This window comes from Quercus suber, unplaced genomic scaffold (assembly GCF_002906115.3).
Source record: "Quercus suber isolate HL8 unplaced genomic scaffold, Cork oak 2.0 scaffold_580, whole genome shotgun sequence".
Taxonomy (NCBI): Eukaryota; Viridiplantae; Streptophyta; class Magnoliopsida; order Fagales; family Fagaceae; genus Quercus; species Quercus suber.
The window spans coordinates 162,987-186,734 of NW_027070025.1; the positions used below are offsets into that span (position 1 = coordinate 162,987).

General features: G+C 35.3%; 1 protein-coding gene across 1 annotated transcript in view; it reads left to right on the forward strand.

Annotated features, from left to right (window-relative positions):
- The window catches only part of LOC111996388 (probable leucine-rich repeat receptor-like protein kinase At1g68400), a 33,942-nt gene extending 26,784 nt beyond the window's left edge, over positions 1-7,158 (forward strand). Inside the window, exon 5 of the mRNA XM_065764729.1 lies at positions 6,710-7,158. Coding sequence (XP_065620801.1) covers positions 6,710-7,158 — 449 coding nt within the window. The remainder of the gene's footprint in view (positions 1-6,709) is intronic.
- Positions 7,159-23,748: the final 16,590 nt, after the last annotated feature.

Below are 23,748 nucleotides of genomic sequence, written 5' to 3' on the forward strand. Positions count from 1 at the left end.
AGTTACTTATTCATATGTTCAAGAGTTTTACAGAATCTAGAGTTAGGTGTGAGTGAGTTTTCCAACTGTTCCCAACTCACATTTAAGTCTAGAGTCTGTTGTAGGGTTTTGTCACGGAATAGCCAAAGGGGGAGATTGTAAGGTTGAATTTAATCAACCATTTAATTGGCTTTATTCCGTGACCAATTTGCTTGTAATTTAGCACTTAGCAACCCTGTATTTAGGTGGGAAAATTGTAAGGGTAGTGTGTGAGAAGATGTGAAGAAAAGCTCAAGAGTGTGCAAGAAAAACAGAGGCTCGGGCTAGGGCTCGCGGGTGGATCGCGACTGGCAAGCAGCGAAATGCAGGCACGTGAGAGGCACACTGGGAAGCTGAAGGGTCGCGCCAGCTGTCACGCTACAGGACAAAAGTTCCAGTCTGGCCAGGCCGTTACGTCGCGACTTGATTTCACGATTTGGTCAAGCCGCGAGATCAAGTCGCCAACTTGCCCTGTTTGGAAAAAACTAACGTTTTGCATTCCCTTCTCACCCTACTATATATACACCCTTATACCCATCATATTGAGAGAGCTTCTAAAGAGAATTTTTATGAGAGAAACCCTAGAGAAAAACAAGATTGCCTCATCCCCAATCTTTACCTTAGAGTCTCTACAAATTCCTCTACTCTCTTCCTCTTCATTGATAAATCCTTGAGAGGCTATTGACCAAATCTTTTTCTCACCATACCCATATCTGTGAGAAGGTTTATTTGGTGCTTTGGGAAGCAGTTAGGAAGGGACCAATTCATATTGGTTGATGCTATGGGCTATAATGGAATCCGGTAAGCTAGAGAAGAAAAAGGTTCGGCGCAACCTCTTTGGAGCAAGAAGCTTGGAGGGCTTAGATACCTGGGTAGATTAGGCTTGGAGGGTCTATTGTTGTTCATGTATCCTAACTACATTTTCTAGTGGATTATTGACCGCTTGGAGGGCAGCGGAGAGGTTTTACGCCGAGGACTTCGGTTTCCTCTTCGATAACACATCATGTGTTGTCCGTGTGTTTGCATCTCTCTTTCCTTTATCTTTGCCTTATATTTACTGCTGTGGATGTGTTTATATTTTGCTTAGATTGTTTTATCAATTCTGTTATAAGCTTGTTATCATATTCCGCACATTAATTGTTTGATATAAAGCTTGAATTGGTATTTTGTATCTGGGGGTCTAAACGTTCAAGGGTATTCCATACCCATTTTGAACTTTCAGAGTGTAACATGCCATGTGATAATAGCTTAATTTTGCATATTTATATCATTATTAGAAAGTATTATCATACTTATTTTGAGTTAATTCATGCATTTTATAGTTGGTTTTAGAATAATGCTGTATAATCAATTTTGTACTTCATTGAATTTTAATGCGTAAATTTGTCTTTTGTAGGATACTGAAATTAAATAAGTTGATTTGGTTTTATTTTTTGTTAAAAAAAATTTTTTGGTTGTTTTTAGTAATTTTTGTTTTTTTTTTTGTTTTTAGTGCAATTTTCAAAAAAAAGAAAAAGAAAAAGAAAAAGAAAAAATAAAAAAGAAAGAAGTGTTACTTTAGCAAGAGTTTTAAGTCAAAGTTCTTTATGCTACTTCTATCTAAAGAATTCCACCGTTTTTCATGCTCAACTATTATGCACATGCACTTTAGCCATATGAACATGTTTCTTGGTTGAGAGATTGAGATGACTTTGAAATCTTGAAAATAAAATGTAGAGACTATAACCCAAGTGAGTTATTGAGCCATTCATTTTTTTTAGAGGGTTATTTTCTTTTGATCTCTTTTTTCATTTGGAAGCACATAACTTTGTTGTTGCTTAGTCTCATTATTCTTTGATTTGGTCGAATGCTTAGAATTCATCAATTTTATACCACACTTGAATAAGTTAAAGTCATGGATTTTGAAAAACTATCCCAACCCTTAAGAGATGATTTTAGGCCATCTCTGTTAATTTTGAGCTTTTATTATTTTCTTTCTAAAAAAAAAAAAAAAAAAAAAAAAAAAAAAAAAAAAAAAAACCTCATATAGATAGGTATTAGGATATTATTTGGAACTATCATAATGGACTAACATATTACCCGTGGAACGAATCTAACTGTAACATCCTAAGCTATAAAATCAATATTGGGCCTATGATTATCTTCTCTTTGCAAAAAATGGTTAAATTCTCATTAATTATGATAGTTCACTTTTAGGTAAAATAGAAACTCTATTAACTAAGTTTTAAGAAATTTAAAATTATACTTCAAAAAATTTCCAAAACATTAGATTTTTTTTAATTATTTTAATAATTTTATATTGTAAAAGAATAAAATTGATACATTACATACAATCATTACTTCAATTACCTTCTAAATGGAGGATATGAAAATGCAATTTGTAGATCTACTATCAAGATAACATATATAGATTAGATTGGTGGTGAATTGTAGATTTAATAGTAGTTGAGTATTGTGTGAAGTCATACCATAGAATAGCCCACGCAGGGATGTGTCCTATGGAACCAATGATATTAAAGAAAAAGAATTTTTCTAAACCATTATATTGAAGAAAAAATTACTTATTTTCATTCATTTTCAAGTTATACATTTTTTTAAGTCAAGTCATAGACATTTAAGCAAAATAAATACTTTTAATTTTTATTTAACTATCCTACGGGTGAGTGACTAGTGTTCTATTATGTGAAACACCTGTCATTCAAGCTTCAACATGATGCTAGCTAGGGCTCTTACATGGACCGTTTTACTTGTTGGATCATTTAAGCCTTTTGAATTCTATCATACAACTCATTGACATAATATTATGTTTCTTTTATTTTGGCAGAAAAATTTTCTTGCATTTTAAAATTTTTGGTATAATGGAAAATGCTAGAACTCTTACATCGGCCCTTTCACCTATGGGTCTCTCTCTCTCTCTCTCTCTCTCAACTTAGTCACCAAATTCACTTCTAGTGCTGGGACCTCATAATATCACGCTCTACAACTACTACAAGCTCAACAATCTAGGAATGGCCACATTTGCTCAAGATTGCATAGACTTGAAGCTCGTACGACTCATGTATGCCAGGTGCCAGAGACATGAATGCAACTCTTTATCAAATATAAACTAATCTTGAGTTGATCACTAAACTAGATTACATGCTCAAAATTGATTCAATTCCTTGTTGAACAAATTTGAGCTAGTTCAAAAACTATTTGATTAACTCATTATTTCCTTTGAATATCAAACTCAAGACTTTCAAATTTTTTAGGAAAAAAAATTGAACTTCAAATTAATTTTTAAGTATCTTCATCAAATCTACTATGTGCTGATGTAAGAGATCATTCATTTGTAATTTTAATTATATGATTTTTCAAGTGAGTCTTGTGGCTTGTTAAATTAAAACGTATGAATAGTCTTATAAAATAATCAAAGTTAAAAATTAAATCAAATGCATGATATATTACAATTAGTCGAGCATAAAGGATAACATAAAAAGTGGAATGGAAGATTCTTATTTCTCGTTAGAATTATATTTCTTTTCCAATGATTTGACACCCATTAATATACAAAGAGAGTTAGGCAGAAAAAGAAAGGAGACTAACAAGTTAGCACCATTATTATACGAGTTAGGCAAAGAGACATGGAGACTAATTTTCGGGGTTGCCCATTAAAAAAAATTATTTTAAGAAGTTAATAAAAGTCTTCCACTTCCATTAAAATTTTTTGATTGAAAGAAAAGAAGACCCATTATTAGTCCAAGTCTCCCACTCAAGCAATGAAAATTGATCCTCACCCATTATATATATATATATATGTAAAGTTGTGATTTACAACTATATTTTATGTTGGCTTTTATTGTATTGGGTTTAGTATTAAAATGGTGAAGAATCAAGCATAAAATGAAGATCAGTGCAGTTTCGTGACTAGCTCTCAAGAAGCTCGCGAGTAAAGGTTCATGCGAAAAAGGCATGTGAGAAGCACATGCTAGAAGCTGAAGAGTCAAGTGCCAGGTTGCTTTTTGCGAGTGCTTCGCGAGATAGGCCATCTCATGAGGTACCCACGAAACATTCTTCCTGGAGGATTTTAAATGTGACTTTCTTACCCTTGACCCATACTATATATATTCTCATTACCCACAAAAGTAAGAGAGGACATACAAGTAGAAAACCCTAGATAGGTTTCTATAACACAACACACCCATCTTTTAGAGAGAAAGTTACTTATCCTTAATGAGAAATCATTGTAACCTCTTCTCCTTCCCTCTCCCATTGTCATACATTGAGAGAAGATTTGCACCCAAATACAACTCATACCCAATCTGAGTGTAGAGAGTGCCTTAGAGCTTGGGAAGTTTTGGGGATTTGCCAAAAGAAGCTGGTGAGACTTGGCGGATGCAATTGGGCATATTGCGGGATTCAGATAGCTAGTGAAGATAAGACTCCGAGAAGTCCGTCGGTAGCAGGAGTTTGGAGGGCTCAAGTATATTGGGTAAACTAAGCTTGAAAGGTCTTTTGTTATTTGTGTACTCCAACTTTTTCACTAGTGGATCGATTTTAACTTGGAGGGTCGCGGAGAGGTTTTTCGCCAGGTTCTTTGGTTTCCTCTTTGATAACACGTCTTAGTATTATCTTGTGTTTACATCTCTCTTGCCTTACTCTTATACTTTACATTTATTGTTTGTTGTTCATGTTTATGCACTAGAGTAATTATCAATTCATTGCTCACATTTACTCTTGTTCCGCACTTAGTATTATGTAAGAGTAAAAGCAATCTAGCCGTAATTTAAAATTTGGGGTCTAAACAAGCTCATGTGTTTTTAGCACAAATTTGTGCCCTTTCTCGTGGTATTAGAGCGGGTACACTTGTTTTAGTTTCATTAACTAAGTGTGATCCTTGACCCCTTGTGTTCATTGCCATGGATAGTGCTTTGTATGCTTCTTGGATGTTATTGAGTGTAATATGCCATGTGATAATAGCTTAATTTTGCATATTTATATCATTATTAGAAAGTGTAGGGACTCAGTTTGGATTGACCCTGAGTGATGGGTTTTCAGCCCAATAAGCCCAAACAATAAATTTATAGAGAGTGGGTTGAAAGGTTTAGGTGCTGGCCGTCGATCACCATGCATGAACTTTTCTTATAAAAAATGCTTAAGAGTTTCTTTACAAATGGGGGAATGCTCCTTGGCCTGTGGCCGAGGAGGCCTTATTGTTCTTTCTTTCTCCCCCCCCCCCTTCTTTATTCTACATGCTTTACTTATATAGTCTTCATCCTCCTATCCCCTTCTTCCATCTGTTGATCATCCATTTGCCTTTCTTCTGGCTATCCGTCCCATCAGAGGCCTTATCGGTACTCAAGTGGTTCACTCTGATCAACGTTATCCTGCCAAGGGGTTGCCTCTCCATTAATGCGGCCAGGGGGGTTAGTTGAGTGCATTAAATGTGAGGGTGACAGCTTACTTTGGGGTTAGTCCTTCCCGAAAATCATCATTGTCAGGCCGAGGACAAGGAGGTCCTCGGCATGGATTGGGAAAAGAGGCTTTCCCCAATTTAGCCCTGAATAGCCTATGCTCCTCGGCTTGGGCCTTGGGCCTGCTACATGATGGGCCGAGGCTATCAGGCCTAGGGGCCCCACAATAGCCCTTCAAAACCCTGCTGCACGTTCCCTCGGGCGGGGAGGAGGGTTTTGATACCTGCGGGTCCATTGGACGAATTGCCCCACTTCGGTTTGTACTGATGCTGGCGGCTTTTTGACTGCCCGATGCGCGTTTTTAGCGTTTCGAGACTTAATGGGTGCCCACATTAAATTTTGGCGGCACCACGTTTCCCACTTTCAACGGCATGATCTTTTGCTTTTATGAGCAAGCGGTTACATTTGGGGAACCTGAGGGGGAGTATAAATACCTGTCTGAACCGCCCAGTTTCATCATTTTCGCGCTTACACTTATTGATGCATATGGTTTGAATCCAGTTCGACTAGTACACTATCTGAAGAGTATCGTCATCCTTCTATAAGTCTTCTTTTTCTAGCGACCCCAAATTTCTTTGATTCTATTCCTCCTTTTCTTCTTTTAGAACTTTTAGTTGTCTTTGGGAAATGGGTAAGTTTAAGAAGTTGGTCGAATCCGACGAGATGATGAACAAATTCATTGTCGACTATGGAATACCCAATAACGTGAGTTTGAAGTATTGTGAGGAAGGGGAGTGGTACCTTAAGAGGAGAGAGGGTGAAGTTGTGATTCCGATAGTTGCTTTCGTAAAGGGAGGGATGAGAATCCCTATGAGGCCAGTGACCCTCAATTATCTTAGGCATTTTCGCCTGGCTCCTACTCAGTGTGCCGTGAATGTATTTAGGATATTAGGGTGTGTAGATACCCTGAATGAGAAAATGGGGCTGAGACTGACTCACCATGATGTGAACTGGTGTTACAACCTTCATCACCTGAGGGGTAAGACGTACTATATGAAGACAAGGGACGATAGGGTTCATCTCATCCAGTGTCTTCCTGACTCCAACAAGGGGTTAAACCAAGATTTCCTCATAGTGTCGGGAGAGTGGCACGACGGCTTTCACTGCCCAACGGCAGAGGGGGAGCCAGCTAGGGCATCCGAAATACAAAACAATCTAGGTTTCAGTATCTTCAAGTTTTATACCTGTATATTCGATTTGGTTGATTAACCATAGGAATTTCGCTTTTCTTTTCACAGATCCACATGCCTTTGCACGTCATTTCCACCTGGTTAACAAAGCGGATTTGGAAACCGTTCTCAGGTCGGAACTTTTCTTGAACGAACCTGATAATCAGGTCAGAGCTGCTCATAAAATCCTCAGATGCGACCCAGCTCAGACGTCATTCCCAGTTCTGAAGCACGTAATTAGAGCTCGTGACCCTCGGCTTACGCAGATCACCGTGGTGGAGGGCGGTTTTGCTTTTACTGAGGGATCTTATATACCTGAAGGCATTCCGCTATCAGGTTCCTCTTCATCTCGGCAAGTAACAGTGGCCGAGAAAGGACCATCTAAGAAAGCAAGGGAGGTGGTTGAATTGAGTTCCTCCGAGGACGAATATAGTGTGTTTGACTTAGTTGATCAGTCCGAGGATCTTCCCGGTGACCTAGGAGACCCCCATTTGCCCGAAGCCGATCCCAGTCCATAAGAGTTGGTACTCAGGCCGAGATGGGTTTAAAAAGACAGCCCCAAACCAACCTTCTTGACTTGCTCGAAGGCGGTTCCAAGAAGGATGTACCAGGGGAGTCGCAGACCCAGCCCCCAGCACCTCAGCCCCAGATTCTAACCATGCAAACCAGGTCGTCCTCTGTTCCCACAGTAACAGACCCTCCTACCGAGTCTCATGACCCGAAAAGGAAAAGACTTTCCAAGGGTAAGGAGCCAATGGATGGGAGCAAATCTCATTTTTCGCCCGAGGAGGGTAGGTTTCGCAGGCCTTCGAAGCAACTGAAGCTCGGTGATAAACGGAAGAGCAAGAAGGCCACCCAGCAGTCTGAGGCTCAAGCCTGGCTGCCTGCTGCCATGCTCCATGATCAGCCCCTGATGGATAACGCGTCGATGCGGGAGTCTCAAGGAGACGAGGGGGCTCTCGTGGCCGAGGCCCTGGAGAAATCTCTTTTTCTTCCCACCGACATGGCCGAGTTAGAGAAAATGAGTGGGGTAGAGGTCGTCCTCGACCTTAAGAAATATCTAGGCATGGTAGGTCTTTTGGCACCTATTTACTTTATTCAAAGTTTTATCGCTTAGTATCTTTCTTTCTCTTTACAAAGTTGCTTGTTTTTACTGGCAGGCTATCCAGGCCCTTTTCAGGTTAGGCGAAGAGGTTGATGATCATAGCAATGCCTTAGCACAAGAGCGCGACAAGTTCCTGGAGGCGACCAATACTCTTAAGAGATCTGAGGCCGACCTGAAAAAGGCAACCGAATATGGCAGAAATGGCGAAGGCCAGGGATACTGCTGTCTCTGACCTAGCTGTGGTCAGGAAGCAAGCTGAGGATCAAACTAATCGCTTGCAAGATGTTGAGGGTCAATTACAAAAGGCCAAAGAGGACATTACCTATATGAAGGAAAATTTGACCAAGGCAATCCATGAAAAAGGTGTTGCCGAGTATGCCAGGGACGAAGCTGTGAGAGCCAAAGACGAGGCGATATTTGCGAAAATAGACGCTGAGCGCTCTGTAGAAAAGGCAGAGGAGGATGCTTTCGCGGAGGGGGTGGCTAAGACTGAAGCCACCCTTCGGGCTCAAGTTCCTGCAGTGTGCAGGCATTACTGTTCTCAAACCTGGTATGAAGCCCTTAACCAAGTAGGGATTGATGCCTCATCTGATCTTAGAAGAGAGGACAGGGTATATTACCCTACTGCCATTCGCGAGGTTGTACCTGCCGCTCCTGAGGAGGGATCCTTATTACCATCGGTTGAAAGTCAAGATAAGACCGCCGAGGATGCGCCGTTAACTGATCAACCATCTGAGAAGGTTGAGCCCCAGATAGCGTTGGGGGAAGTTATAACCGAGGGTCAGGAAAGACCGCAAGATGTGGCAAGTCCTCCGACGGACCTTCCGAGATCTAGCCCTTAAGTTTTGGCCCAAGCCTTTTGATTTGCTTACTGAGTTGAGGAGACTAGTATACGGAATAGGATAGCTTTGTTTATTTTCTCTTTGATATTATTTTGTTTCTTGCCTCAGTGGCATTGTAAGGGAGTCGTATACTTTCTTTTTGAATCGAATACTTAATACTTCGCTTCCATTTAATGATATTTTCTTTTGTTTGCTTTGCTGTTGTATTCTGTTCAATATTCGTATTCTATTCTGAAGTTGGCCTCATGAAACCATTTGTTATCATCCAAATATAAATCTAAGGGTCGTATTATAGCTTGACACTAAGTAACGCTTTGGTTTTTCTCAAAATAGTTATTTTCTTTATGGGTTCGAGTCCAAAAACCATACAATACCCTGGTGATGCACAATATTTTTTTTATAAGTATCTAGTTTTCCATAGGTTTGGGTCCGAGGACCATGCAATACCTTGGTGATGCACAATATATATATATATTTTTTTTAGAAGTATCTAGTTTTCCATAAGTTTGGGTCCGAGGATCATGCAATACCTTGGTGATGCACAATATTTTTTTTTTTTTTTTTTTATAAGTATCTAGTTTTCCATAGGTTTGGGTCCGAGGACCATGCAATACCTTGGTTCTGTCTACCACTTCAATTTTCCTGTAAGTAGAGGTTTGTCCTCAGATCGCTTTACTGGAGATGATTCCTCTTTGGGTCAGATTATGATCTTTACACGTGGCATTGATCTCGCCTCCAGCTCGAGGCTCCATCTTTCTCATTTATGAAACGCCCTTTGTTTGTTCGTATTCCGCGCTTGACGCTCCGGTGCGCGAAACGCGCCTTCATTAATGTCCTCGTAAACTAACACGAGTCCAACCGTCCGTGGCTTCCTTGGAAATTGGCAACTTCATTATTAGCCCAGCTGACAATTCTCTTTTCGAACTCTGCATGACTTAATTCTCACCAACCCCCATCCCCTATATAAATTGAGGAGGTGGTTTCTCCACAACCCATGGACCTCTCAACACAAACAGCACAAAACACATTCTTCCAACTTTCCACATTCTTTTAACAACTCCGCCGGAATTGTTACCGGGATTGACAAAAACCGGTATGGCCGCAGCCCCCACTGGGCTTTCGGTGTGGCAGAGTCTAGGCGTAACCCTGATGGTGCCCTTCGAGGTATCCCAGAAGGATGTTGCTAGAGAACCTAACGTCTTTCCTCGGAGCACACCCCCGACGAGGAAGGCGTGCGAATTCACCTCATGGGCGGTGCTCGAGTGTTGCCGTCTCCAACGGCCAACACTCGAGAGGAACGGAGAGAATCGAGGGAACATCATGGGGGAGGGTATCCCGGAGCCCCTGCATCTGCTCCTCTCTTTGTTCCAGCTCTGCCTAGCCGAGGAGGGAGTTGTTAGGGGCCTGGGAGCATGATTGCCCTTCACCTCCTCCGCCATGTGTCAAGCTCTCCCATTCTCTTGATGCCAATAAAAGCACGAGTTGACACTTCCCTCCGGCGGGCTTTTCCTCAGGGCAGCTCCACCTGGGCCTCTGATTGTAGGAATAGTAGGTGGCTATTAGCTTGTAAATTTGCTTTTAAAATAGGCCTGCCTGAGCCTCTGATTGTAATATGTAATTTCTCTATTCATGAAATATAATATCAAGATCTTTTTTTTTTTTTTTTTTTTTTTTGTGTCAGATCTTCTATATATATTTTTTTTTTCTTTTTTCTCTTTTTTTTTCTCAACCTATTGTAAAACGAATACTTAGAACTTAGAACACTTGCCTGGTGCGCCGGCCAGCACCCTAATCCTTCCCACAGACGGCGCCAATTGTAGGGACTCAGTTTGGATTGACCCTGAGTGATGGGTTTTCAGCCCAATAAGCCCAAACAATAAATTTATAGAGAATGGGTTGAAAGGTTTAGGTGCTGGCCGTCGATCACCATGCATGAACTTTTCTTATAAAAAATGCTTAAGAGTTTCTTTACAAATGGGGGAATGCTCCTCGGCCACAGGCCGAGGAGGCCTTATTGTTCTTTCTTTCCCCCCCCCCCCTTCTTTATTCTACATGCTTTACTTATATAGTCTTCATCCTCCTATCCCCTTCTTCCATCTGTTGATCATCCATTTGCCTTTCTTCTGGCCATCCGTCCCATCAGAGGCCTTATCGGTACTCAAGTGGTTCACTCTGATCAACGTTATCCTGCCAAGGGGTTGCCTCCCCATTAATGCGGCCAGGGGGGTTAGTTGAGTGCATTAAATGTGAGGGTGACAGCTTACTTTGGGGTTAGTCCTTCCCGAAAATCATCATTGTTAGGCCGAGGACAAGGAGGTCCTCGGCGTGGATTGGGAAAAGAGGCTTTCCCCAATTTAGCCCTGAATAGCCTATGCTCCTCGGCCTGGGCCTTGGGCCTGCTACATGATGGGCCGAGGCTATCAGGCCCACAGGCCCCACAGAAAGTATTATTATACTTATTTTGAGTTAATTCATGCATTTTATAGTTGGTTTTGGAATAATACTTTATAATCAATTTTGTACTTAATTGAATTTTAATGTGTGAATTTGTCTTTTGTAGAATACTGAAATTAAATAAGTTGATTTGGTTTTATTTTATGTTAAAAAAAAATTTGGTTGTTTTTAGTGATTTTTGTTTTTGTTTTTGTTTTTAGTCCAATTTTCAAAAAAAAAAAAAAGAAAAAAAAGAAAAAGAAAAAATAAAAAAGAAAGAAGTGTTAGTTTAGCAAGAGTTTTAAGTCAAAGTTCTTTATGCTACTTCTATCTAAAGAATTCCACCGTTTTTCATGCTCAACTATTATGCACATGCACTTTAGCCATATGAACATGTTTCTTGGTTGAGAGATTGAGATGACTTTGAAAATCTTGAAAATAAAATGTAGAGATTACAACCCAAGTGAGTTATTGAGCCATACATTTTTTTTAGAGGGTTATTTTCTTTTGATCTCTTTTTTCATTTGGAAGCACATAACTTTGTTGTTGCTTAGTCTCATTATTCTTTGATTTGGTCGAATGCTTAGAATTCATCAATTTTATACCACACTTGAATAAGTTAAAGTCATGGATTTTGAAAAACTATCCCAACCCTTAAGAGATGATTTTAGGCCATCTCTGTTAATTTTGAGCTTTTATTATTTTCTTTCTTGATACATTACCGCTAGTCACCCATTTGAGCCTATTATTTTAGCCATTCTTTCTCAAACCCTCTCCTAAAGTGTTCCAAGAATGAATGCAATCAAATTGTCTTATTGCGGTAAATTTGTGGTGAAATAGTTAGAAGAAAAGGAGGAGTCACTCAAAAAGAAAAGAAGTCATAAACAGAAAAGGAGAAACGTTGAAAAAAAAAGGGGGAATGTGAAAGAGGAAGAAATAGAGAATGAATTTGTTGATGAAATTTTGAAGAAAAGAGAGAAAGTAAAAGTGCAATATTCAAGAAACTTGAGAGGATAAATCAATTGTCATATACTCAAAAGAAGTTGTCTTTCTAATTATTCTTGGGAATACTTATTATTTTTACCTATACCCTTTGTTCTAAATTCCTCCTCTTTACCCTACATTACGTCCCAATGAAAGTCCTATTTGATCTTAAGGAAGGTATGGTTTGGATCTTGACAGACTAATCAATGTGTGTGGTGTAATATTATTAGTGTTTGGCATCCTTTCATGAGACTATAAATGTCCTTTATTTTGCTTCACCATTCTTCATCTTATTTATATGTGAGATATTAGTCTTTGTTCTACATTATTCTGCTCACATATGTTTGAGAGTGTTACACCATTTTCAGAATGATTTTATTTGTTGAGTGTTAACAACTTTGAGATTTGAGTTGAAGCATAACTTTGGATAGAAATTCAAGCCATATTTTATCTTAAGACTAAGGTAATATTTGTGTTGGCTAAACTATTCACACACAGAGTATTGATGGCATGTGGAATATCTTTGATGGCTGTTAGTATTTTGACCTTTGATTAACTATTTCTACTAAAGTAATAATTTTTTGTTATTTTGTGTCTTTGTCTTAAGTCGCTTAAATTGCTAGGGACAAGCAATGAGCTGGTTGTGGAGTGTGATAATAACTTAATTTTGCATATTTATATCATTATTAAAAAGTATTATCATACTTATTTTAAGTTAATTCATGCATTTTATAATTAGTTTTGGAATAATGCTGAATAATCAATTTTGTGCTTAGTTGAATTTTAATACGTGAATTTGTCTTTAGTAGGATAATGAAATTAAATAAGTGGATTTGTGCAAAGAAGAAAGTTAATGCACTTTACTTTTAAAAGGGCCATGATGAAGTCAAAGAAGGCCAACCCAATTAAATTCAAGTCCAATTAGGATTAGGATTCCAGCCTGCGCACTAGTTATTATTTAGAGCATAACTTTTGGTTCAGATGTCCAATTGAGATGATTTAAGTTGCGCTGGAAATCTAACTTAACGGTCATAGTTTACCAAAAGTCTGAATTCTGAAGTGAAATAGGCCAAAAATGTGGTTAAGTGTAGCCTTAAAACCTAAGATTTTCTCCGAACAGAAATTCAACTTGTAATAGGATTCCTTGACTTATTTAAAGGCTCTTTAGGGCAAAATTTAGGGGGGAGCTGTTGTAGAACATAATTTAGGTTTTCTTAAAGTTTTTTACAGTTTTTAGAGTTTTATTTGTGTTATGGCTTGCCAGAAACTTTGTTAAGGTAAGGGATGAAACCCTACCGTTTATTGGTATGTTTTTAACAATTATTTATTGGTTTTAATGCTTATATTTTTATGTTTTTGATTGTTTTACTCATCTATAAAAGTGTTTAGTTCTATATAATTCTTTGATTTATCATAGACTTCGGGCAGGTTAAATGCATAGTATTCTCTACGAACTAATTCACTAGTTTTGTTTTGCCTAAAATCAATCAAATTCATAAAACTACCTTAGACAATTAATTCTTGAGTTTTTATTGTTAAATCATTCGACTAAAATCATCATTCGTATGAATTTTAGTTGAGTTATAAAATAAATATTGTTAAGACTATCAATACATGTGTTGTGTATGGATCCCTAAATCTTAGCGCCTTAATATATTGTTATTATTTTTCACTTTAAATTACCTTTACTAAACCATCAAAAATCTCTTCAATTAAACTTTATTATTTTCATTTTATTCTCTTGTGGTTTGCTAATCAATTCCCTTTTCCTGTGGATTCGACCTTGGACTTACCATATTATTACTTCGCGACTTTCCTGCACTTGGAAGCATTATTTAAGTCGCAGCACTATGTGTTTGTGAAAATACCTCTATGAGTATTAATCCTCATGATTGTGATGACATGTTACATTAATCTATGGGTGTTGTTAAAATTCCAAATGTCAAACTCTTGAAGAAAACGGCTATGGATTTTCATGAGAATTTGAGTAAGTTCATTTGTGAAAATGATGATTTGATTGATAAACTTAATGAATCTAACAATTTAGTTGAGAAGTATAAGAAACTTGTTGAACATTCTCTTGAAAAACTAAAGGAGTTTGAATATTTGAATATATACTTGGATGCTGAACTTGCTTTGTCTAAAAAACTTGTTGGTGATCTTAAATGTGAAAGTGAATCTCTTAAGATGCATGCTGAGTGTTTGATTGCTGAACCTATTACTAAAAAGGAAGAAAATCTTTATTGCAATTATGTTGTGTTGCCCAATTTTATGCCTATTGTGAGTTCTACCTCTAAAGGCAAATTGGTGTACATTTCTCCACACAAAAGAAACCAAAAAGTGGAGAGAAAGGCTCTAAAGCCAAAGCCTTCATTTAGGTCTCATCCTAAGGATTTGAATGTATCTAAGTTTATTCCTACTTGCCACCATTGTGGTGTGATTGGTCACATAAGATCACAATATTCCATGTTGAAAAGAGAACAAAACCATGTTGCTAGATCCCTCTCTAAATAGCCTAGTAGACCTAAACCCATTGTTTGTCACCATTGTGGTGCTTTTGGTCATCTAAGACCTTATTGCTCTAAGTTTCAAGCTCTTAAAAGAATCAAAAGAAAAGAGAAACTTGAGCTTCTTAGAAGTTGTGCTTTGCAAGCTAAACCGGATTTGATCGAAAGTGATAAGTTTCAAGCTCTTAAAAGAATCAAAAGAAAAGAGAAACTTGAACTTCTTAGAAGTTGTGCTTTGCAAGCTAAACCGGATTTGATTGAAAGTGGTAAGTTGTTGAAGCATGTGGTTAATGCTCTTACCTCCTTGTCTATGTGCATCTTCGGTTCTCATCCTTCCCATGAGACACTTATTCCAAACAATCATTTCATTTGGATGAGGAAGGGTTCCTATGGTTGAGCTTATGCTCTTTTGGTCTTGGATATAATTCTTTCGATCTTTGTAGGACTTTTCATGCATTAGATACTTCATACTCATGCATTTGTGCATCTTGCATCTCTTTGTATGCATTGTTTTTGTTGTTGATCTTACTTTATTGCATTTGTTTTGTGTGAGTAAAAAATCCAAAAACACATTAAAAGTGAAAAATTCAAAAAGTTTGATCGTATATGTTTGATCACATATCACATGTGAGTTTGGCCTAGTACCTCTGTACTAATGTCATAGTGAATTATGAGCTTAGCTTGTTATGTATGCACATTTTCTAAGTGTGAGCGACATCTAGAAATCTACGTTTGATTGTTGTAAATAGATCTTCAAGCTTGTCATGAATGATTAGTCAATAGTCTTGTTTGATCTTGATGTATGCGTAGACTTGTGTCTATATATCTCCTCACATTTTTTTTCTCTTTCAAAGAGCTCTACAAATGTCTATCTCTAAAAAGAGAAAATAGCTGAAAAAGCTTTGCTTCAAAAACTAGTTTGATTGTTGTAAATAAATCTTCAAGCTTGTCATGAATGATTAGTCAATAGTCTTGTTTGATCTTGATGCATGCGTAGACTTATATCTATATATCTCCTCACATTTTTTTCTTTCTTTCAAAGAGCTCTACAAATGTCTATCTCTAAAATGAGAAAAGAGCTGAAAAAGCCTTGCTTCAAAAACTAGTTTGACTAGGAAAAGATGTAGCAAATATGTATTAAAATGTATGATGCCAAAACCAAAGGCTTATTCATTAAAGAAATATCAAAAGTTCATAGCATCGTTTCTCAAAATTTTGAATGTATTGATTAAAAGTATGAAAAATGAAAGCCAGATAAAAAACTTTCAATCAAAATGTAATCACATTGGTGAGGGGTCATATATGTTCATTTCTACAAGTGAGATAGGTCACTTGACTTTGTGCTAGTTGTGTATGACTTGATTGAATTCATCATTGAAGTTTCATACTAGACTATGGACTAGTTCATACTTGATCCACACACACAACGCACATGTTTAATGTTCAAAGAATGCTTATTTCATTTGTGTGATTATATGTGTTCAAATGTGATGTGTGTGTACTCAACCATATATGGATCAAATTAAAAAGATTTTTAATCGTTTTATTTGTATTTGGAAGTTTTTTTCATCACTCTTTGTTTCTAGGTTTTGTACCTACTTTGTTTTTCAATGTTTCAAGCTTGTTTTTGTGTTGAAAAACAAGGATCATAGTCTTTCGCAAGTAGTTCACGACTTGGCTGTGAGTCGCAAAGCTAAAAAAATGCATTTTTAGCATTTTTGGTCATCAGACAGAGACTTTCGCGAGTGTCTCGCAAGTAACTCGCAAGAAGGCTTTACCCGTGAAAATTCCCAGCTACTTGCGAAAATTTCCAAATCAACTATTTTATAGGTATTTCTTGAGTTTTTGGTCCAAAACTCCTCATATGTCTCTATCCTCTCCAAACCCTCTTTTTCAAAGTATTTACTTCAAAACCCAACTAATTTCAAGTTTTTTACATTTCATAAACATCTCTAAGGTAATCTTTAAAACTTTTAATTGTTTTTAATCCTTAGATTATTTTTTGGAGGGTTTTATGTTCATAAATAGGATTTTCTCAAATGGGGGTTGGAAAACTTAATTTTTGTCAATCTTTTTGATTGAGTTTTGTTTTAAATGTCTATTTGCTTTGGATGTTGGCCCTTTGTGACAAAAATAATGTGTATTTAAGGATAGATTTTCATATGTTCATGCATTGTTTATTATACATGTGTAGTGTGTGTACTCTAAGTGTTTGATAAAATGTCTCTATGGTATTTTTTCATTCTTTTGGACTCAGATGAGTACCAATTTTTGAAAATTACCATGGTTATGCATGTTTATCATGTTTTGATCATTATTTGTGTGTTTTACACACTTTGCCCCATAAGTGCTTGCTCATGCATTGGTTATGCATCTCACATGCGCACTAGATGCACCATTGATGCACACACTCTAACACTTGACATGTTTGCATTCACTCATACTAGTTTAGTCTTTTTAGGTCTTTTAGCACATATAACATGTTCTTGTGTCTATGTCATGCCTTAGTCTATACCTTATACCATCATCCTTAGCATGTCATGTTTACTTTATGCTTTGTAGCATTGTGTTTTTAAGATGTTTTATCTTTTGTTTGAGCTTCATTTTCTCATTTATCTTGCACCCCTCATACATCATTACCCTTGTTCATATCTTCTTTTCTTTCCGTCCTTCCTTTTGATTCATTTATCTATTCGTGACAAAAAGGAGGAGAGTATACTAAAGAGTATACCGAAATGTATCGTCATTTTTACATGACTCATGTGCACATTCTCAGGGGGAGAAATTCTATCTCGTGCACATTCAAAGGGGGAGAAAGCCATAGGGGATATGCATATATCAAGGGGAAGAAGACATTTTTTTATCAAGAAAACCTTGTTTTGTTTTTTTTTAACCCTAAGTTTATTTTCTTGTTTTGCTTTATGGTGCTTTGAGTTATATTTAGTATCTATGCTTTGTTGTTCTCATTGCGTCATGTTTATGTGTTGGACATGCATACATCTTTATGCTATTGTGCTTTATTGGTTGCATGTTTGGATGATCATTTGCTTTGCTATATGATCATTGTAGTTATTTCCATATGATTGTCATCCGTTTGATCAAGTTACTCATATGTTTCATATCATGTTTACTTGATCGCATTTTTACTTGTTACATTATACTTATCCTTTTATTACTTACTTTACCTTAAAGGTCTAATGCATTGTGCAAGTGTTTCAGGTTACAGGTATTGTGTTCCAAGTTCATCACAGGTTTTAGATTTAGGTGTGAGTGAGTTTTTCCATTGTTCCTAAACTCACATTTAAGTCTAGAGTCTGTTATAGGGTGTTTTGTCATAGAATAGCTAAATGGGAAGATTGTAAAGTTGTAATTTACAACTATTTTTATATTAGTTTTATTCCATGACAAAAAGTATTGTAATTGCATTAATTTTAGTTCCTTGTATTTTGTGGAATTTTATTGTATTGAGTTTAGTATTAAAATGGTGAAGAATGGAGCATAAAATGAAGATCAGTGCAGTTTCGCGACTAGCTCGCTAGAAGCTTGTGAGTAAAGGTTCCTGTGAAAAGGGCACATGAGAAGTACATGCTGGAAGCTTAAGAGTCAAGTGCCAGGCTGTTTTCGTGAGTGCTTCGTGAGACAGGCCATCTCGTGAGGTACCTACAAAACATTCTACCTGGGGGATTTTAAGTGTGACTTTCTTACCCTTCACCCATACTATATATACCTTCATTAACCACAAAAGTAAGAGAGGACATTTAGAGAGAAAGACCAAGATAGGTTTCAAAAACACAACACGCCCATCTTTTAAAGAGAGAGCTACTCATCCTTAGTGAGAAATCATTGTAACATCTTCTCCTTCCCTCTCCTATTGGCATACCTTGAGAGGAGATTTGTACTCAAACACAACTCATACCTAATCTGAGTATAGAAAGTGTTTTAGAGCTTAAGAAGTTTTGGGGTTTTGCCAAAAGAAGCTAGTAGGGCTTGGTGGATGCAATCGAGCGTATTACGGGATCCAGATAGCTAGTGAAGATAAGACTTTGAGAAGTCTGTTGGTAGCAGGAGCTTGGAGGGCTCAAGTGCATTGGGTAGACTAGGCTTGGAGTGTCTTTTGTTATTCGTGTACTCCAACTTATTCACTAGTTGATCGATTTCGACTTGGAGGGTCGCGGAGAGGTTTTTCGCCGAGTTCTTCGGTTTTCTCTTCGATAACACGTCTAGGTGTTATTTTGTGTCTGTATCTCTTTTCTCTTACTCTTGTGATTTACATTTATTGTTTGTTGTTTATATTTATGCACTAGAGTAGTTATCAATTCATTGCACACATTTACTCTTGTTCCGCACTAAGTATTAAGTAAGAGAAAAAGCAATCTAGCCGCAATTTAAAATAATCAAAGTTAAAAATTAAATCAGACACATGATATATTACACTTAGTCGAGCATAAAGGATAATATAAAAAGTAGAAGGGAGGATTCTTATTCCGCGTTAGAATTTCTTTTCCAATGATTTGACACCCATTATTATACAAAGAGAGTTAGGCAGAAAAATAAAGGAGACTAACGAATTAGCACCATTATTATACGAGTTAGGCAAAGAGACATGGAGATGCCCATTAAAAAAATAATTTTAAGAAATTAATAAAAGTCTTCCATTTCCATTAAAATTTTTTGATTGAAAGAAAAGACGACCCATTATTAGTCCAAGTCTCCCACTCATGCAATGAAAACTGATCCTCAACCATTAATAAAAGCCTTCCATTTCCATTAAAAATTTTTGATTGAAAGAAAAGAAGACCCATTATTAGTCCAAGTCTCCCACTCAAGCAATGGAAAATGATCCTCACCCATTAATAAAAGTCTTCCATTTCCATTAACATTTTTTTATTGAAAGAAAAGAAGACCCATGATTAGTCCAAGTCTCCCACTCAAGCAATGAAAACTGATCCTCACCCATTATATATATATATATATATATATCTTTTTTGGTGCGTCAAACAAGTCCCAGTATTAGACAGTTTTTTTGTAAAGCACAGGTTTCTGAAAAAGTCAAGTCAAGTTACCATGTCGAGCAAGTCATCTAGAAGAAGTTCTTATGGCTTAAATATTAAATTGAGTGATTAATCCTTAATTCACATATGTCACTAAACTAATCTAATGAGACACTAAATAAATGACAAAAAGAAAAATCAAATATTGTCAGGCGTCATCTAAAATTTTTCTAAGCTTAAAATCATATAAGGGTATTAAAAATTAAGACTTTTCATGTTATTGATATTTATTTCTAATAAAATGTAAAATTAGAGATAATTATCAATAAGTACATGAATTCTTTGACTTGTTAAATTTAGTAATTTTGAAACTTTTGATAATTGAGTTTTAATTAGAGTAGTATTTTAATTTGTTTCTTAAAATATTAGTAAAAAGTTTCACTTATAGTAATCGATATTAATAATCTTATAATTTTAATGTACTGATAATGAATCTCATAGTAAAATACGTTGTACAAACTTGTGATACTTCCCCCTAAAAAAAGAAAAGAAAAACTTTCGATACTTAGATTGAATCAAATAGTTCAAGCATATTATTACAAAATAAAATAATGGTAGATTATATAGGAATATAAATAAATAATGAAAGTTCTTTTAAATTTATAGAAATCCATGGTAGTGGAATTTTAATCAAAATTATATTTTATTTTGAAAATTTTGAACTTTGACAATGAAGTTTCACTTGGAGTAAATATGTTAATTTATTTTAAAATATTTATAATATGTCGCATGGTAGAGAAAGCAAGAGTAATAAATAGAAAATATAAATGATAAAAAATGAGAGGGTATCCACTAACTACAAAATGTCAAATACAAGTGAAAAAAAGTTTAAATTAAACAAAAAAAAAAAAAAGAAAAAAAAAAAGAGAATAATGAGAGTAATTGCACATGCATTAGATCATAATCCCATTTTAAACTAATTAAGCAAGAATATTTAATTTATTTCGAAAATAAATGTTAAATGGAATATTGGATGCAATAAGTATAATTAGCTCTTTTAAATTAAAATTTTAAATGTACTAAAAATATATAAATGCATTTATAAAATACTGATATGTCTTGGTCTGATGATAAGAAGTTATCATTAGAAGCAGACGTTATATGTTGAAACTTTTTCTCAAAAAAATTATGTAAAACTTTCAATGAGAAAGCTTTCCAATTCTAAAGCGGTGATTGGGATAGAGAGTTGACGCAGACATAAAAAAAAAAAAATAATAATAATAATAATAATAATAAATAATAAATTTAGAGACACGAGTGAGCGAAGGTTCAAACTTGTATTGTTAAAGTGTGTGCTTATTCACTTAACAAAGAATCCCCTTAAATTTTAATTCTTTTTGTCTTTTCAGAATCAACTTATTTTGATTCATATGTTAAATATAGAAATAATTCTGAATATTCACTTTTCAACATAACTTCTTAAAAAAAAAATTCATTGATTAACTTTAATTAAAAATTTGGATTGTGTAACCATATAAATTTTTATAATGTAATCTATACAGAATGAAAAAGTAATTCAACAATATGTTATTTCAAAATAAATAAATAAATAAATAAATGAAGAAGAAGAATTTTTTTATATTTTGTGATATAATTTTTATATGATTGCATTAGTTTATTATTTTAGTATTGTTTATTTGAATAGTTGCTAGATGTGTATGTATAATTGCTTTTACTTATTTGTTATGATCAAACAACCAGTTCACTGAGAACAGATCCAGATCAAATAAATTTGTGGAGTTTAGAGCCTAGTTTGGTAACTGTGTTAGATTTACTACGAATTGGTATTCTTGACTATAAATCTCAATTTGATATAGTGGATTGTTCTCTTGGGATAGTTCCCCCAAGGTTTTTTACCTTGAAACAAGTTGTTTCATTGGTTTTATAGGTTATCACATCTTGTGTTATTTACTTTTTCGTTGTGTTTGACACGTGTTGAATGTTTAACCTAAATTTGAATAATTAACCTAAGTAATTAGTCGGACTATAAATTAGGTTATAAATATTGTGTTTTCTAGGGGCCTAAATCCTTACAGCTTCTAATCCTTCCTTACTTTATAGTGATGATAGTCATGGCACATTGCTATTAACACAGCCACTTGCTAGAGGAGAAAATTATTCAACTTGGACAAAAATAAAATTATATTTGTAAATAGATCCATTCTTATACCAAATTGTCTTCTCCACAGTTCAATTCATGATTACATCCTCCACATATTAAAAAAAATATATTTAACAAAAAGAAAATGTGCCATCGTCATCAAAATTAATGGATTTGTATTGTATCGATTGGTAAGGTCAAAAGATTCCATATCAATCACCAAACAAGTATGATTATGTTCCTTGCACCATTTCAAATATTCGCCCTAATTTGTCTTGTATTGTTCATTTCCACGCGGTTTAACAATTCTAGATAATAAACACAATTTAGATTCTTTGAAATTTCAGCTCTTGTACTTCTTTTCTTCTTTCTCTCTTCCTTATGAATCACGTCTCCTTTTATATTTTCTTTGTCATACCATCTAACCATATGAACTTTACTTTTTTATTTATTTATGTTCTTTGCCAAATGATTCGTTAGTGTGCTATATCTTGGTATGATCTTTTTAATTTCCATCATTCTCCCATCATTTAAGATATGTAAATTGATGCCAAGAGGTTTATATCTCAACTGACTCTTTTTATTATTTCTAGTGAGGATATCTAAGTTCCCAATTCCCTTTTCTTCTAATTATCGAATTATTTATAAAACAAAAATAAGGAAAGAAATATATGTATGATTGAATTTTTTATTTTATTTTGTTTTTTAATAGAAACAATGTATGATTGATTAAGGTTGTAATTGGTGAATACATTATCTGCTAACATATTAGGCTATAAATTAGTTTACATTTATTAAGGCTCTTATAGAAATAATTCTAAAATAGTATACATGTATTAATCGTTATTGAAATATTTAATTTTCTTTTTCTCAAAAAAAAAAAAAATTCTTAAATTGAAACAACTTTTGCTATGGTATTCACAATTTTGCTCATCGTTATTAAACGCCTACAAAATTTTATTACATTAACATTAAAAACCTATCCGAGTTACAAAGGCCGCCACAAACCGGCCGGGTTTGACTTGGTTAGACTAGATTTTGTGTATAAATGGTCCATTTAAACACCCAACCCGATCTAAGTGTCAGTTCGCCAGATTTCCAATCTGATCAGCCAGACCGGTCCAAGTTTAATAATCTTTTGCTATGGTATTTATAATTGCAATATCTCCTCTATCATTTATTCTTTTGCAAATTCTTTCACTTTGTGTAGAAGTGTGTAATGTGTTCTATTGAATCTTTTAAATTACACAAATCACAATCTCTCGTTTCTATTAGGTGTTGGTCATAACTTTCCATGTCTTGTCGTGTCTTTTCTTTAGTAATCAATAACATCCACTGATGATTCTTCTATAATGCCCACTAAAAGTCCTCCATGCAATATTTTATTGGATAAAGTTAGAAATATTCTATAAGATTATTCCGCTGCACTTGATTACCATTTATTTAACTGATGCAAATGCTTTTCCGTTGCATATGTTTTAGGCTATAATGTTACTTAATTTCGTAAACATGTCTACTTTTTTAGGATGTAAATGAAAACATAATTCAAACAGCAAATATTGCTTAATTCGGAGAGTTTGAGACAGCCTATATTTAGGATGTGTTTTTCTTTTTAGTCATAGCGGGTCTCAACTCTCAATCGTCTGATTCTAAATGCTCAAGGTGTTCATAGGTATGTTAAAGGAAAGAAGAGACTTGAGTATCAAACGGCATCGTTTGATGATGAAAACATGTTATTAAAGCAAACGGTATATATTGTCAAATGCTTCAAATTTACACATGTGCACATGTACATTAAGAACAGTGTTGCGTGGCTTAAGTGACTCACGAGAAGATCACGTGAGGCTTGTAGAAGTTTTGTTAATATAATTGGTCAAATGTAAAATTAGTGGAGTCTGTAACAAAGCCGTTAGCTCTGGTTTTGGGAGTTAGTGATATTTTTCCTTTTCTTTTAGTCTTGGAATAGTGTATAAAATAGAAGAGCTTAATCATAATATTTTTTTTTTCTCTTTTTCAATATATATATATATATATAGATCTCAAATTCTATTTAGAGAGTGTGACTTTTCACATGATATAGCTCTG